This window comes from Lepidochelys kempii, chromosome 14 (genome assembly GCF_965140265.1).
Source record: "Lepidochelys kempii isolate rLepKem1 chromosome 14, rLepKem1.hap2, whole genome shotgun sequence".
Classification (NCBI taxonomy): domain Eukaryota; kingdom Metazoa; phylum Chordata; order Testudines; family Cheloniidae; genus Lepidochelys; species Lepidochelys kempii.
In genome coordinates this window covers 34,335,608-34,353,420 of record NC_133269.1, presented here as the reverse complement: position 1 = coordinate 34,353,420, position 17,813 = coordinate 34,335,608, and the positions used below count along the sequence as shown (strand labels likewise).

Genomic DNA, 17,813 nt, shown 5'->3' with positions numbered 1-17,813 from the left:
GGGTTGGAAGAGACCTCAGGAGGTCATCTTGTCCAACCCCCTGCTCAAAGCAGGACCAGCACCAACTAAATCATCCCAGCCAGGGCTTTGTCAAACCGGGCCTTAATAACCTCTAAGGATGGAGATTCCACCACCTCCCTAGGTAACCTATTCCAGTGCTTTACCACCCTGCTAGTAAAATAGTGTTTCCTGATATCCAACCTAGACCTCCCCCACTGCAACTTGAGACCATTGCTCCTGCAGCTGGGACTTGAGGTGAGGGGGATGGGGCTGGAGTTGGTGCTCAGGCCGCCTCGTGCTCCGGGGCTGGGGTCACTGAGTTTGGGGGCACTGGGGCTGCACCTCCCACTTGGTGTTCTGGGATTGGAGGCACTCGGGGGCCTGAGGCTGGAGAGAGGGGAGGGCGGTGACCACGGGGGGGGGGGGGGGGGGCGGGGGGCGGCCTCTGGGCTCCAGCGGGTGTGTGTGTGTGTGTAAGAGGCGGGGGAGGGGCAGGGCCTCTTGCAGAAGGGGCAGGGCTGGGGGTTAGCCTCCCTGAACGGGCAGGTCATGCACCCTTCATGCAAAAAGGATTTGCACAGTGTCAATGGCCAGTTGGCCAAGGCTTTCAAAAGGGACTTGTGACTTTAAGTGCCTCAGTTTACCAGTGCCAGATTTGAGACTCTTCTAAAGAAACTTGTGTTTCAAAAGGCAAGCGCTCAGCTCATTCTGAAATCAGGCCTCTAACAGATACATTATGCTGGGCATGCAAAACTGGAGGCATCCAGAACTTGAGGCAATATTTGCAAATGTTGGCCTTAGATGGTTGAAAACAAGAAGAGAAACTTTACACATGTGATTAGACTCACTGAAGTCAGTGGGACTCCTCACAGCATGTAAAATGCAGCAGCTGTACACACTTTTGCAGGATCCGGGCTTTTACACGACCTCTCCTTCAACACAGGCTGATACTAACAGTACAAGCTGGTTACGAGATGCAAAATTGTGAAGTGCGTAAAATCCACTGTGTTCCCTCCATCAAAGTGTGATTTCAAGTGTATTAGAAGCTAAAATGTATGATCTGATATTATAAAATGTAATCTATGTATCTGTATCCATCACTAAAAATGCCTTATATGTAAAAGAATTGCTATTTTGACAAATGAAAATTATAATCTATGTAGTTGTTCTAATTTGGGGATCTGCTTTTATTATTTTTATAAATGAATGTTTAAAAAGAAAATTTGAGTCTGTCAGGTGATCTGTGTGATCTGTTCTGACTAATGAGTGTTCTTATTATTTAAAATAGGGACTGAAAATATATTTTGGCCGAAAAATCTATGCAGCTGCTTCTCTGCTCTATTGTTGTAAGACATTTTATGCAGAGTAATTATCCTCCTAAAAATAAAAAAAGGCAACCAAAGTCTTGAAAAACTGAACACGTAACCTAGAAACACAAGAAGCCAGTGACTGCCTACCTCCATCTATCCCATCTTGTTCTGTCAGCAATCTAGAAAAGAGAGAATTGTTCACCTTTTTTGGAAAAATGCTGCTGTTTGTTTGAAATCAAGCTGTGTGTCTTATCATTCTGTTCTGTTATATTCTTATAATCTATCTGTCTCCCCATCACTGTGGTATATGGTCATTCATAACCAACACACATTTATGAGCTGAAAATGATTTCAACAAGTACATAAATAAGCAACCCATGTAAGTCTTCTTTGCCGCTTTTACATTTACTGCGGAAAAAGTCAAAATAATGCATAATAATAGGCACATAGAGTGCTCAGTCTAATTAAGGTTGCATTCATTTAGTATAGGGCAGTAGTATTATTCTCAGGGATTCATTTAGTTTAAAAGTGTTAAGGCATAAATATTCATGCCTGAAGGCTGAAAAAGAATTTAATGATTTTTTAAAAAACAGGATAAAAGATGCCACTTGGAAACCCCCAATCTACAAGAACTATAGTCTGTAATTAGTTACCAAAAATACTGGATGAGACACTTTAAATCTGACTCTCTAACCTAGGTCTAAAGCTACCCCAGTCAATTGCTTACTAAAGAAAAAGGAACAATAACTGGTAGAAGAAAATATAATATTTCAATAGTTTGAGTCAAGGTTGGGACCATTACATCAGCTTGAAATTAATACTCTAAGGGGACATATGTATCTAAATATTACCAGACTTTGGGGAATACTCTCCTAAGTCTTTAATTAAGGTGCAGTTATAGGAGGAAATGTAGCCCTAAGCAATGCCCCCCCCACACCCTCCGCGCACATGCTTTGAAACTCTGCAAGTTTCTCCTTGTGGGTCTTTCCATTCTTCTGTCATGAGATCAGGCGAGGTTCAGAGACCCCAAAAGAGGGGAGTGGAGTTGGCCCTCCCTTCCAGAGTCAGTAGAGGATTATGCTCTCACCCAACCACACACTCACCCACGCACTCAATTCACAGATCTCTGGAGATTCACCTGGATCTTGAGAGATGGGTGGAGTCCAGGAGCATCCATTTAGCTGTTTCTTGCTTGGACATTAGTTCTCTGTAGAGGCCAGGGTCATCCATGTAGATGGCTCCTGACTTCAGAATACTTTTCAGCTTTATCCACATACCCCACACTTTGAAAGCATGGGAGTCAAGCTCCTGTGGGCTAACACCAGCTCCCACATTACCTATTACCCACTAACCTCTCTGTCCCTTCCCCCTTACAGTCTTAGAAAATATCCCAACAGGGTTTTGCAAAGGGGTGATGCTACTGAGCGTTTTGTATCCTAGTCTCCAGTCCTCCCCATTTGTAGAACCCATTCTCTGCAGAGCAGAAATTCACCCTCCCTCCGCACCGGGCCGACTGTTATGTACCCATTAAGCCCTGTTTTGCAGGAGCGCTCTTGCCATGATGAACAGCCTTTTCTTTGACTCTCTGCAGAGAGGTGAAGTTCACACTTGTTTATCTTTTCTCACATGACTAATCCTATTGAAATAAATGGGACTAGCCTTGACCAAAGTTACTCCATAAAGAAAAGCAGTTTAGGGGCAAAAATGTCTTCCACTAAATTCAGTGCTGATGAAAGCACAATCCCATCAGCTTCAGTTTGTTCCATGTTTCATCGTTCACCATTAACTGTTACTAACTGGAAGAAAGTTACACTGGGCATCACTGGTCATTGCTTTTGAGACCTGTAGTAACTGGTTGCTCTGTTAAGTTTTGGTGGGTGAAGTTACAGCTCTTGAGACACAGAAGAGAAGAAATCAAAAAGCTTCCAAATTTTTTTTTGATGGTCAATGGAGCCCCTTAAGAGTGAAAGCAGAGAGTCAGCACAAGGCTGTTTTGAGCTAGAAGTGGGATTTAAGTGGGTTAAGAGCCATAATTGTGATGTCCATCTAGACAGGGGCATATCCACCTGTCTGTAGTACTTATATAGAATCATAGACTTTAAGGTCAGAAGGGACCATTATGATTGTCTAGTCTGATCTCCTGCACAACACAGGCCACGGAATCTTACCCACCCACTCCTGTAACAAGCCGCTAACTTATGTCTGAGCTACTGAAGTCCTCAAATCGTGGTTTCAAGGTGCAGAGAATCCTCCAGCAAGTGACCCGTGCCCCACACTGCAGAGGAAGGTGAAAATCCACCAGGGCCTCTGCCAATCTGTCCTGGGGGAAAATTCCTTCCTGACCCCAAATATGGCGATCAGCTAAACCCTGAACATGTGGGCAAGACTCACCAGCCAGACACCCAGGAAAGAATTCTCCGTAGTAACTCAGATCCCACCCCATCTAACATCCCATCACAGGCCATTGGGCATATCTACTACTAATAGTCAAAGATCAATTAATTGCCAAAATTAGGCTGTCGCATTACCATAGTATCTGATAGCTAAACAACTGTAATGTGTTTATACTTCTGCCCAGATCCACAAGTGCACCTAGAAAATCACAGGAACAACACTGGGATCCACAAAGCCTGAGCTAGGTACCGAGGATCTCTGTACAGTGAATGGGGAGTGATAGGTGCCTTAGAATGGAATCCATTAAAGGCAACACTCTAGCTAGAGAGCTGCCTTAGCAAGCCAATGGGAGATGCCAAGGAGAGGGGTGTGCTAAGCCCTGATCCTCTCATGAACATAGGTGCTTGAGTCTAGGTAGATGTGCCTCTCTCATCTAGCAATCCACAAATTGGGGGAAGATAGTCAGGCCTCCACCAAACACATGTGGGGCAAATTCAATACACCCTTATGAGCAAATTCAAACCTGAGATAACCACATTGACATCAGTGAACATGCTATGCCAGCAATGAATATGACCCATGATGCACCAACAAGCATGATGAAGGAAAATATGACCCAAAACATCCATGGTTTCAGTTTGGTATATTGTGATGATAATATGTGGCCCAGTGCATTGACATTGGCTAGAAATTAAATATCATAAATTACCACCCAAATACAGATGGATTAAGGCTACATGTGGAATGAATCTTCCCAACCGGCTCATGTATTTTACTTTATTTTTGTGGCTGGGAAGTTGAAGGTAGAGGCTGTGGCTTTGAAAAATCATTGCATCATTTTCACTGAGTACTGATGCCTAAATATTTACAGTGACTGACAAACTGTAAATATGATGGATGAGAGGATTATATTATTTACCAGTTCATTTTCAATCTCTAGCTTAACCTATTTGTTCATTGAATAATCTTTTCATTTTTCCAGTTAATTTTGGGTTAGTAAAAGCTTTCTACCATTCAGAAATCTTGAATCCCCATTTCTTCCATTCATAACAGAATAAATTATTGAACCCCATGTCCTTTTTACTTCCTCGTGTGCAGTCGTCATCTGAATTTAAATTAAGGAAACTTCCCATTTATCTTGATCTTCCATTGCCAAGTTTTTAAGTTATGTTAAATGCCTGTCAGAGATTGTCTAGGTTAATTTGTTCCTGCCTGAGGGCAGAAGGATGCACTAGATGATGACTTATCCAGGTCCCTTCCAGCCCTACATTTCCACAATTCTCTATATAAATCATATTCATTTATTTTACACAACATTTACAGGGGTTGGACTAGATGATCTCCTGAGGTCCCTTCCAACCCTGTGATTCTGTGATACCTGCAGTCTGGATTTATAGTTACTTCCTACTTTACATAACTAGGGCTGCTAAAGAGAGAACGCAAAGAACATACTTTGCACCAATAAAAAACAAGGATAACACCTCTGTACTCAGTGGAGCTAAACCAATTTAAAACCAATGTGAGGGGAGAATCAGGCCCAAAGTGGTCTCACACTCTGAAGAGTGAATATTAACAATGTCCCCTTCTTAGCACTGGGCCTACTTCCTGTGGGAGAAATTCAGCCTTCTGCAGAGGGCCGGGCCGGTATGAGGCCTATGCACATTTATAGTTCCTTTTCAGCTCTATTTTGAGCAATGCACATAAAATCTGGTGTGAATGCACTATCAAAGTAGAACACATTATGGACTAGATTCACAACGGGGGCTTAAATGTTGCAATGATGAGTATTACACCCCCTCACTTCTAGCTGCCCTGCCACCTAACGGAATTCACAACTCTGAGCTACATGACTAAGGTGCCTAAAAAGTGACCCACAGAGGATAGCACTCTGAGAAGGGAGCTGCCTAAGTGAGCCATTAAGAAATGTCTCAAAGCCCTGCCTCTCAAGAGGACTTAGATGCCTTACTCTGTGCCGGAGGGTCACACCATCTCTTGTTGGGGATTCACAGCCATGAACCCTCTCCTGGAGTTAGGCGCTTAGGTCAGATTGAGCCTTTCTCACAATAAACCAAGGAGGAACAGAGGGACGATTATCTCAATAGCCCAGTGGTTAGAGCACTCACCAGGGATGTAGGAGACCCGTGCACAAATCCCTATTCTGTTTCATATGGAGCAGGTGCTAGAATCCAGGTCTCCCACATCCCAGATGAGTGCCCTAAACTGTTGGGTATAAGTTGGGGAACAACCTCCTCCTTGCTGGTTAGGTGTGCTCAAAGAACTCCTACACGGCTGGGCCCCGCAGGAAGGATCGCTGGGGGAATGCCAAGTTTGTGAATCCCATGGGGGCTTCGGTGTGAGCTAGGTGCTGAGCCCCTCTCTGCCCGTAGGATATAGGGCCCATGTACAGAAACTTAGGTATATAGAGGACTAAATCAGTAGAAACTCAAGTACGTAGGTCTGGATTTTTAAAGGTATTTAACCATTGTTGTGCTCAGTGTCACAATGCCTAACTGATTTATGGCACCTAAATCCCATCAACTGTCCATGGGATTTGGCTCCTAAGGGCATATTTTAGCAGTCAATAGGATTTTGGGTCCTAAGAGCAAAAATCCTATAACAGTCGATAGAATTTAGGCTCCTAAATCAATTTTGCCCAGATTTTAAAAAGCATTCAAAAGTTGCAGCCTCAATCTCATTTTCCAAGCACTCTCCCTTTTGAAAATGGGATTTCAGCTCCTCCATCAGGTAAGGGTTGCAATGCTGAGTGCAGCAATAACCAAACACCGTTACAAATCTGGGGCTTAGGGAATTCAGGTGCCTCCAGGGTTTGGCAGCAGCTGAGCCACGGTTTTGTGAATTCAATTGTGCCTAAATGTCGGACTCAGGCAGCTAATGTACAATTAGGTGCCCCTTGTGAATCTAGACACGTGCGAAAATGTCAAAAGTGCTTAAGAAACTTAAAAGCCTAAGACACATTGATTTACAGTGGAACTTGAGCGCTAAGGAATTTTGAAAAATATACCCTACAACTAAATCTTTTAGGAAACCCTGTCTGTGGTCAAGTAGGAAGTGATCAAACCTAGGACACAACAGTCAATGACATTTCATATCAAAGTTTCCGACAGACTCTGCATTTCCCAACCAATTTTCTTAGGGATACTAAAACATCCTTGTTTCTTAGGCTGTAGATGAGGGGATTCAGCACTGGGGTGACAACGGTGTAAAACACAGACACCATCTTGTCTTGCTGAGGTGAGTGGTAGGAAGTGGGTCTCATGTACATGAAGATGGCTGCTCCGTAGAATAGCCCCACCACGGTCAAATGTGAGGAGCAAGTGGCTAGTGCCTTCTGCTTTCCTTTGACTGAGCTCATCCTCAGGACCGAAGAGAGGATGCACATATAAGAAGACAGTATGATTGAGGAAGGGATGAGGAGCAGTACAATGCCGGACACAAAGAGGACTGTCTCATAAGTGGAGGTGTCAGGGCATGACAATTTCAGCAGGGCTGGGATCTCACAGAAGAAGTGGTTGATCTCTTTTGAGCCGCAGTAAGGCAGTTGCAGAATAAAAACTGTGTGAATCAAGGCATCTAAAGATGCTCCAAACCAGACACCAGCTGCCATGCTTAGGCAGGTTCTCTTCTTCATGCGGATATGGTATTGCAAGGGATTGCATATTGCCACATACCTGTCATAAGACATGACCGCCAGAAGGAGGCACACTGCTCCTCCTGTGGTCATCGTGAGAAATATCTGGGCCCCACATCCAACTATCGAAATGGTGTTCCCTGGGATCAGGGAGTCCATTGCCATTTTGGGGACAACGATCAGGATCTGACAGATATCCATGAAGGCCAACTGACTGAGGAAAAAATACATGGGACTGTGAAGGCTGGAATCTGTTTGGATTAGAAATATGAAGAGACCATTCCCTGATAAGGCAGTGATGAAGGCAATTAAAATCATGGCCACGAGGAAGGTGTGCATCTCCGTTTGGTTAAAGAGCCCCAGCAGGATAAATTCTGTTGGAAATGTTGCATTATTCCTCTCTACTTCCTCTTCATTTGATTTGGCCTAAACGCACAAGAAGAGATTAGAACAAAAAATGTGTGGAATATGCACACATTGTGTGTAGGGGTAACACTGACGGAGTCTGATACACTAGTCAGCTTCTCCCTTTGGTGGAAGAAATGCCAAATATCTTGGTTAACATGCAAATTCTGTCACTTCCCAGGAAGTTGTATTTTTTTCGGGTATGTCTACACTACAGGCAGACATAGCTATGCCAACATTGTCTTGTAGTGTTGATGCAGTCTACCCTTACAGAAATAGTTTTTCCAATGGTATAGGAAACCACCTCTCTGATCAATAGTAGCGAAGTTGACAGAAGTATTCTTCCATCAAGCTAGCTGTGTCTGTGCAATGGGTGAGGTTGGCATAATTATGTTGCTCAGGGATGGGGACTTTTCACACTCCTGAGTTCCATAGCTATGTCAACCTAACTTTTCAGTGTAGACCAGGCCTGAGGCTAAAGGGGTTTTTTTGGTGGGTTTTTTTAAATAACATGCAATATTGCAAATCTCAGCATTTGGGTATTTAGCTTCAGGTCTTTTCTATATTTAGAGCTGCCGTGGTTGAACTAAAAGTGTGATTTTATAATCATCTAGATAAAGCGATGCAAATCACAGTGTGGACAATTTTATTTGATTTAAAACAATTTTATGTCAATTTAACTCTGATCTGCAAGGTATCAACTATAACTAAAGCAATATAAGCTTGGTTTAAATCGAACAAAGAGTCTCCAGACTGTAGGCTGTTGGGAATATTTTTTTTCTGCTATAAAAAATTGGTGACAAAGATTGTTTTCCCATTTTTCTTGAAAATTTTCATTGAAATTTCTCTGGGTACAGCATACTTTAGATGAAAATGGGAATTTTCCTTCAGTCAAAAAGCCATCTTCCATTGGGAAAAAAAAAATATTTCAACAAATCATTTCTGACCAGCTGCAGTCCACACGGCATTTTTGTCCCAGTTCCACCAAACCGTCTTTTAAATCAAGTTCAAGTTCAAACAGTACAATTTATAAATAAGGCCAGAGGCACTTTTGAGCCTAACTTTCCCATGTTATAAGCATCGATAAGTCCAACTGAAGTCACTGGGAAATACCGGTGCTCAAAATCTCTGAGAACTAGCCCCAGAGGAAAGTTTTTCTAAAGTGACCAATGACTGCAGCCCAACCTGAGTCACATTAGATAATAATGAGAATAATTACAAGTTATAGCTGTGACGACATTGCATCTGGGGCTTGAGGTCGGAAGCCTGGGTGGGGGGCTGGGCTTCCTTGTCTGAATTCCAGCCTGAGCCACAACTTCAAAGTAGTTTTCAGAGTAGCAGCCGTGTTAGTCTGTATCTGCAAAAAGAAAAGGAGGACTTGTGGCACCTTAGAGACTAACCAATTTATTTGAGCATAAGCTTTCGTGAGCTACAGCTCACTTTATCAGATGCATCACTTCAAAGCACTGTCTACACAGCTGTTTTTAGAGCACAATCCCCAGCAGCCTGTGTCTGTTGACCCAGCCTGCGAGGCTTCCTGCCTCATACTGTGTAGACATGCCCCCTGATGATAAGAAACAGTCCCTGCCCCAAACATATTACAATTCCTTTTATAAATCAATTCTAAAAACAGGAAATCTTGCTCCCAATGCATATTCACTGCTGGGAATTTTCCCTGACAAAATATATTTTCAGGTGCGAATACAGTGAAAATATCCTCACAATGAACATTTCCAGTTGATGAGCGCCAAGATTTTCAAAACTGACAGTGACGTTAGTAGAACGGATAGAAAAATGTGTGTGTGTGTGTGGAGGGGGTTCTGCAGCAAATTATGGGCAAACTGGAAAACAAATCATCTAAATTTTCCACAAATCATTTCGATTTTTCTTTGAAAATATGAATACCGAAAATTTTCAGTCAAAACCAGAAATATTTGATTGAAAACTGGTGTTATCTGAACTACTTTGCTTTCTGTTTGAAATATTTGGTTTTGAAGTATTTAGTTTTTTGACAACAAATCAAAACTTCTTTCACTAAAAGTTTGTTTAGTCGAAAACCCAGTTGTCTGTCAAAAACAGTTTTGACAGAATTTTTTCCACCAGCTCAAATTTTTAGTGTCTTAATTTAGAAGGGCTCAAATTGAGACACTTTAAAAGCACCTGAACTTTGGATAGTTGGGTGCTCAGCATATTCGAAAAAATCCAGGCTCATCATGTTGGACACCCAAAAACGGAGACACTTATAATCAGAGGTGATATTTGCAAATGTGAGGCTTGGTCCATTAAATAAAGAAAACAAATAAATAAACAACGAAATATAAGGCTGGAGCAGGACAGAAACATGAAGATTTATGTGAAAATATTTTAAATCACAAAGAAATTTTCTCTTCCTCCTGGAGAAATTATGGCAGGCTCACTGGCTTGTATCATACTAGGAAAGGTCCCTGCTGGGTTAACAGACAGAGCAGCAAAAGCCTTCTGCCAAGCAAACCACTTATTTAACCTCAGTCATTCCTGATAAAACCCTGCAGTAGAGAGAGCTGGGTGATTTTTTTATGAAATGTCTTCACTGAGAAATGCATTTTGGAAGGTCTGAAATTGAAAAACGTATTTAGGTTTGCATTGAATTAGATTTTTTTTTTCAAAAAATGTTTTGGTTAAGTCCCTGAGCTCAAACAGCCATTATTTACTCAGCACTAGCAGTAGATACAGAAAGAATGACATGGAAATGTTCTCCCCATCAATTCCACAGGCCAATACCCTCCATCTCAGTGCCCACAAGCAGCAGAGCATAAAACCACCCAAGACTATCTGAAGTTCAGCAACAAATACTTTCCAGGATTCAACCATACACAAACTGACAGCACAGCAAATGGGGACTTTTTATTATTATTTACTATTGTAGCACCAAAAGACCTCAGTCAGGACTGGGGCCCCATTGTAGAAACATGTAAGAAAACGTGATCCTTTGGCCTGAAGAGTTTGTGAATGGGGTATAGGTCAGGGTGGAGTTCGGCCCATAATATTTTGCAATCCTATAACACTTTCTATCCACAAATGTCAAAGTCATTAAAAAACATGCTTTAATATACCCAACAGACCCACTCTGAGGTAGTTAATAAATGTAGGTTTATTGTAAGGAGAGTGATCACTTTAGATAAGCTATTGCCAGCAGGAGAGTGGGATGGGGGGAGGTATTTTTTCATGCTTTGTGTGTATGAAAGATCTTCTACACTTTCCACAGTATGCATCCGATGAAGTGAGCTGTAGCTCACGAAAGCTTATGCTCAAATAAATTGGTTAGTCTCTAAGGTGCCACAAGCACTCCTTTTCTTTTTAATAAATGTAGTTTTCTGTATTGTGGCCTTAGTCCTGAAAAGCCCCAGGCACATGAATAATTTTAGGGATGTGAGTAGACCTGTTTAGTTCAATGGGACAACACCCAGTGTGCAATGTTAAGGATAAGTGTAAATCTTTGCTTGATCAGAGACTTGGAAGTCCTTCTTTGAAGAGCAGATATCCCAAACTGGGTGTTAGACACCATATTGTGCAGTACATTAAAAAAACATCCAAAACAAAACAGCGGGATCCTTCAACTGGACAAGGTTTCAGAAGCACAAGAAATGAAAATGTATGATATATTATAAAAATTAATCTCTATGTATTTGGGATTTTTAATGGCACTAAAATTGCCTTGAAAAAAATTCTTGTCCTGTTGATGTCAATTGCGGTATTTTTCAGTGGCTTCAGTAGATCAAGGTGTCACACCTTATATGTAAACATCATAAACTATGACAATGACTACTTCCACCAATAGCAATAATTGTATTCATTATCTTTACTTAGAAGACATGGCTGCTAGAATGAGGCATTCTGCTCCCTCCATGGTCAGCATGAGAAATATTTGGGCCCACATCCAAACAGTGAAATAATGTTCCCCAGAGACTGGAAGCCTATCCATTTTAGGGACAATGACTAGGGTTTGACAGATACCCATGAAGGGCAATTGACTGAGGAAAAAGTACATGGGGGTGCGAGGTCTGGAGTCCACTTGGATTAGAAACATGAGGAGAGAGTTTCCGGACAAGTCAGTAATGAAACAATGCTCGACTCATGTGGAATGCCATTCCGGCACTTTTTGGGAGTTGGAACGGCATTCCATGTGCCCCTCCTTCACCACAGGCAGATACTAATAGCGCAGACTGGCTATAAGAAGCAGAACTGTAAGGCATATAAATTCCATGGTGTTCCCTTCATCAGAGCCAGATTTCAAATGAATGAGAAATTCAAATGTAACATATGCTATCATAAAAAGTAGTCAGTATGTATTTAATATCTTTTAAGGCCCTATATGTAATCAGTTGCTACTACAATTCATGATAATTATAATGATTAATTTATTCTAAGTAGCATTTCTAATTTTAATGATTTAATTAAAATATTGAATGTTCAGAACCATAGCGGGCTTTTCTCCAAGGTTATGTGTGTGCTCCATCATCATCATGGTGAGAATAATAACTTGAAAATATATTTTGATAAAAAAATTGTATACTTGCATCTCTGCTAGTCTGGTATGAGAAATTTTCTGTGTAAGAATGGTGCTCTTCAAAAGAACAAAGCAACGGCCAAAGCTGTGAAGGTTTGAACACATAGCCTAGAAACATAAGAAGACAGTAACTGCTTACCTCCCTATATCCCATCTTGTCGTGTGAGTAATCTAGAAAGGAGAGAAAGTTCACCTCTTTTGGAAAAATGCCACCATTTGTTTTAAAGAAAACTGTTGTTGTATTGTCCCACATTGTGTTATAGTCTTAGAATGCATTTGCCTCCCTATAATTCTGGTATATGGTCATTCATAACCAACAAACATTTATGAATCATAGAATCATTGAATAGCAGAGTTGGAAGGGACCTCAGGAGGTCATCTAGTCCAACCCCCTGCTCAAAGCAGGACCAATCCCCAACTAAAGCATCCGAGTCAGGGCTTTGTCAAGCCTGACCTTAAAAATTGAAAATGAACTGAAAATAGTTGCAACAAGTACATAAATAAGCAATCCACATCAATCTCTTCTTTGTCACCTTTATAGTTCCTGTTGGAGAAATGTCAAAATACTGTCTTATAAGAGGCATATGTAATGAGCACTCCAATTAACATGGCATTCTTCCAGCCTAGGGCAATAATATTATTCTAAGGGAGAAAATTAGTTTAAAATCTTTAAGACATGTATTCCGTTTATACTGAAAAAATAAATAATACCATAAATATTTATACCTGCTCTCACAAAAAACCTTAATGATTTTTTTTTAAAATAGGTTAGAAAATGTCAAGTTGAAACCCGCCGGCTGTAAGAACTGCAGTCTGTAATCGGTAACCAAAAATATTGCATGAGACACTTTAAATCTGACTCTCTAACCTACGTCTAAAGCTACCCCAGTCGATTCCTTACTGAAGAAAAAGGAACAATAACTGGTGGAAGAACATACAATATTTAAATAGTCTGAGTTAAGGTTGGGACCATTACATCACCCCAGTAGCTCAAAATTAACAATCTAAGGGGAAATATGTATCTAAACTTTACCAGGCTTTGGGGAATACTCTACCAAGTCTTTAATTAAGACACAGTTACAGGAGGAAATGTAGTCCTCAGCTGTTCTCCCCCCCCCCCCCCGCACATGTTTTGCAACTCGGCAAGTTTCTGCTTGTGGTCCTTTGCATTCTTCTGCCATAAGATCAGACCGGGCAGAGACCGCAAAAAAGGGGAGTGGGGTTGGCCCTCCTTTTCAGAGTCAGTAGAGGGGTCTTCTCTCACCCAACCACACACAGACACACCCAATTCACAGATCTCTGGAGATTCACATGGATCTTGGGAGATGGGTGGAATTCAGGAGCATCGAGTTAGCTGCTTCTTGCTTGGACATTAGCTCTCTGTAGAGGCCAGGGTCATCTGTTCAGACACCTCCTGACTGCAGAATATTTCTCAGCTTTATCCACTTACTCCAATTTTGAAAGCCAGGCTCCATTGGGCTATCACCAGTTCCCACATTGCCTGTTCCCCCACTAACCTCTCTGTCCCTTCCCCCCTTACAGTCTTAGAAAATATCCCGATAGGGCTTTGGAAGGCGACAGTGCTACTGAGTATTTTGTATCCCAGTCTCCAGTCCGCCCCATCTGTGGAACCCATTCTCTGCAGACTGGAAAATTCACCCCTGCACATGGCGGACTGTTATGTAATCCCTTAAACCCTGTTTTGCAAAACTGAGTGCTATTCCAGCGGTGCACAGGCCTGTAGCAAGGTGATGTTAATGCTTGTTTAACAATACTCACATGGCTAGTCCCATTGAAGTAAATGTGACTAATCTTGGCATTTACTTAATAAATATAGTACTTGAAGAGCAAAAGCCTCAGGAACTAAATTCAACTCTGATCAAAGCAGGCACAGGTCCACCGACTTCTGTTAATTCCCTCTTTTATTGTTGGTTGTTGCTAACTGGAAAATAGTTGCACTGGGCTTCATTAGTTATTGGTTTTGAGACCTGTAGTAAGTCGTCACTCCAGGAAGTTTCGCTGGGTAAAGTTAAAGGGCTGGAGAGTCAGTAAAAAAGAAATACAAAAGCTTCCAGGAAAGACTTTTATGGTCAATGTTGGCACTTGTGAGTGAAATTCACCCCTCTCCAGAGACCCAGCACCAGGCTATTTTGAGTTTGAAGTGGGATTTAAGTGGCTTATAGACCATACTTTTGATGTCCCTCTACACAGGAAAAAATCTGTCTAAGGTTCAGATAAGTCCCCAATTATCTGAGCAGCTCACCATGTTTAATATATTGATCCTCATAGCAGCCCTCTGAGGAAGGGAAGTACTATTATTTTCATTTTACATCTGGGGAACTGAAGTACAGAAAACCAAAGTGACTTGCATATGGTCACTCAGGAAGGCTAAAGCAGAGATTTGAACTCAGACATCCTACCGTATATGATGGTGCCCTAAATACTGGACCATATTTCCTCTTGAAAGCCTTTACTAATGTGCAGTTGAGATACTCCAAAACTACCTTGTGTTAGTCAATACATATATGTTAGGCATAGTGTACACCATGCTAATAGGTATTATGTGCATGGTATTAACATTTATATATATAAAGTGTTGGGAAGTTATGTTAACTAAATGTATTATGCTCTTCCTACAATTCTGTTCATCAAGCTAAGTAATCCCAACAACACTTTGCAAAGCTGAAGTCAACTTTGATATTAAAAAACAGGAAACTTGTCCAAGCAAAGATATAGGAATCCTTTGTACCAAGAACTGTGAGAGAGTAGTTTTATGGCTCATCAGCACTTGGAATTTAGTAATCAAAATAAGATATGGGTAAATATAAGTAGGTACCTTCCAGTACCTTGAAATCCTAGTATCCAAAACAGAGATAAGGAAGATACCGAACAATAAGTTAGGAACTGGGCCAAACTGGAGGGCTAGATTTTGGTGACTCATAGAAAGTTTTGTGACTTGTAAAATTACACTATACAGACTGCTAGCTGAAACGCCTCTCTTTGAAGCAAGTCTTCTGTGTAAGGGGAACACCCTGGAAGAATTTGCTTCCTGGAAGCAGGGTGTGTACGTCTCCTTTCGTACTGCTTTGTCTTTAAATATTAAATTTGGCTAAATTTAGTTATTTGGTCTCTGGAAAGAAACATGAGTGTAGTCAAACAACTGGCTACCCCTTTTAGTCAATAATGGGCTTAATTCATCACCCACTAAAGTCTCCATAAGTCTCTCCACCGGATAAGGTTCTAAACCAACAGGACTGATCCTTTCAATAACCACTATTACAGGGCTTAAGTATGACTTAAGTGTGGCATAAGGCTTTGTTCTGTCCCTCTGCTTGGGGTGAATTTCACCTTGTGTGCATATTTCCATAGCTGTTATCTAAGTGACTGCTTTATTAGTAAGATGCCAAAGTAACTGGGTTTCCAATACATGTTTCTTTCTTTTAATTTTAATGTCCCTGCAAGGTAAAATGTATTGACATAACGGATACGTGATGGCAACTTTAGGCAAACACTTACTAATGTGAGTAACTTTAGACATAAATTTGTCCTGCTGAATTTATACACATGCTCAGAAGTGTTCGGATCATTGGGGCCATAACTTTATCTTGATACTTCTTTTGTATTTGGGTTGCAATATGATAGGGGTTCCAGCACATGTTGTGTTTTCCCCTCACTCATCTAATCCAAGATGAAGCTGTGGCCTGGCTCAAGCAAACCCCCATTTTTCAATGGAAAAAAAAGTGGGTTGACAAACTCTAGTTATAATATGATGCCCTGACTTTGCTTGATGCAAAATGTCAATGAAAAGCTCTGTTGGAGTTCCAAGTTAATACTTAGGGCCATGCTGCAGCCACGTTTCGGCAGTCCAGCTGTACAAAATGGCTATAAACTCAGTGGATCTGGCCACAGGATCATCCCCTGCATAGGAAACCCTCTCATAGTTCTGAGACACTCTAGCACAATCTTCAGCACCTTTTCTCCCCCGACTGGCATGGGCAGCATGGCTGGGCAAAAAGGGGATGATCTCTACACCACAGAGGTCTTTGAATACCCTTGTGTGTCATTGCCAGCTGGGATAAGGCATAGCAGGTGTGATCCTCCTCTAGTTTACTCCATAACTGGCCTGGCAGAGAGAGGTCCCCCAGATCAGGGATCCAAAAAGCTACTTGTCCCACTCCCCTTCCAAGCTAAACTCAGGGCTTGTCTACACCGATGCAGCTGTGTGGCTGCAGAGCTTAAGTGAAGATGCTACCTACGCTGATGAATGGGGTTTTCCCATCGGAGTTAGTAATCCACCTCTAGGTCAATGGGAGAATTCTTCAATTGACCGAGAGGTGTCTACATTGGGGGTTAGGTTAATTTAACTGCATCACTCAGGGATGTGGATTTTTCACACCCTGGAGCAAAGTAGTTATACTGACCCAATTTCCTAGTGCAGACCAGACCTCAGACTCAGCCCAAGGGCAGAGATCAAGGGGGCACCCAGATAGCTGGTAATGAATTTCAGCTGGCTTAATTAGTTCAAGTGTATTCCAGTTCTTTAATGTCATGAATGGTGTCAAGGTTCCTTCCCCACTCTGAACTCTAGGGTAGAGATGTGGGGACCTGCGTGAAAGACCCCCTAAGCTTATTTTTACCAGTTTAGGTTAAAAACTTCTCCAAGGTACAAACTTTGCCTTGTCCTTGAAACGTATGCTGCCACCACCAAACGTGTTAAACAAAGAACAGGGAAAGAGCCCACTTGGAGATGTCTTCCCCCAAATATCCCCCCAAGCCCTACACTCCCTTTCCTGGGGAAGGCTTGATAAAAATCCTCACCAGTTGGTACAGGTGAACACAGACGCAAACCCTTGGACCTTAAGAACAATGAAAAATCAATCAGGTTCTTAAAAGGAGAATTTTAATTAAAGAAAAGGTAAGAGAATCACCTCTGTAAAATCAGGATGGTAAATACCTTAGAGGGTAATCAGATTCAAAACAAAGAGAAACCCTCCAGGCAAAACCTTAAGTTACAAAAAGACACAAAAACAGGAATATACATTCCATTCAGCACAGAGTATTTTACCAGCCATTAAACAAAAGGAAATCTAACACATTTCTAGCTAGATTACTTACTGACTTTACAGAAGTTCTGAGTCTGCATTCCTGATCTGTTCCCAGCAAAAGCATCACCCAGACAGACAGACCCTTTGTCCCCCCCTCCAGCTTTGAAAGTATCTTGTCTCCTCATTGGTCATTTTGGTCAGGTGCCAGCCAGGTTATCTTAGCTTCTTAACCCTTTACAGGTGAAAGGGTTTCGCCTCTGGCCTGGAGGGATTTTATAGCACTGTATACAGAAAGATGGTTACCCTTCCCTTTATTTTTATGACAAATGGTATCTGATCAATGTCATGCAAGTTGTCAGTTGAATGAGGGAAAAATGTAGACCTCAGTATGCAAGGAAAAGGGGAGAACATCCTAAGAAGAACAATAGGCTATACCTATTTCAGAGGTGAGTCGGAAACAGGAG

At 41.7% G+C, this 17,813-nt stretch overlaps 1 protein-coding gene across 1 annotated transcript; it reads right to left on the bottom strand.

Annotated features, from left to right (window-relative positions):
- Positions 1-6,813: 6,813 nt before the first annotated feature.
- LOC140898137 (olfactory receptor 2T1-like) lies at positions 6,814-7,692 on the bottom strand. The gene has a single exon (XM_073311583.1). It carries the CDS (start codon positions 7,690-7,692, stop codon positions 6,814-6,816), a length of 879 nt encoding a protein of 292 aa, XP_073167684.1.
- Between the last annotated feature and the right edge of the window lie 10,121 nt (positions 7,693-17,813).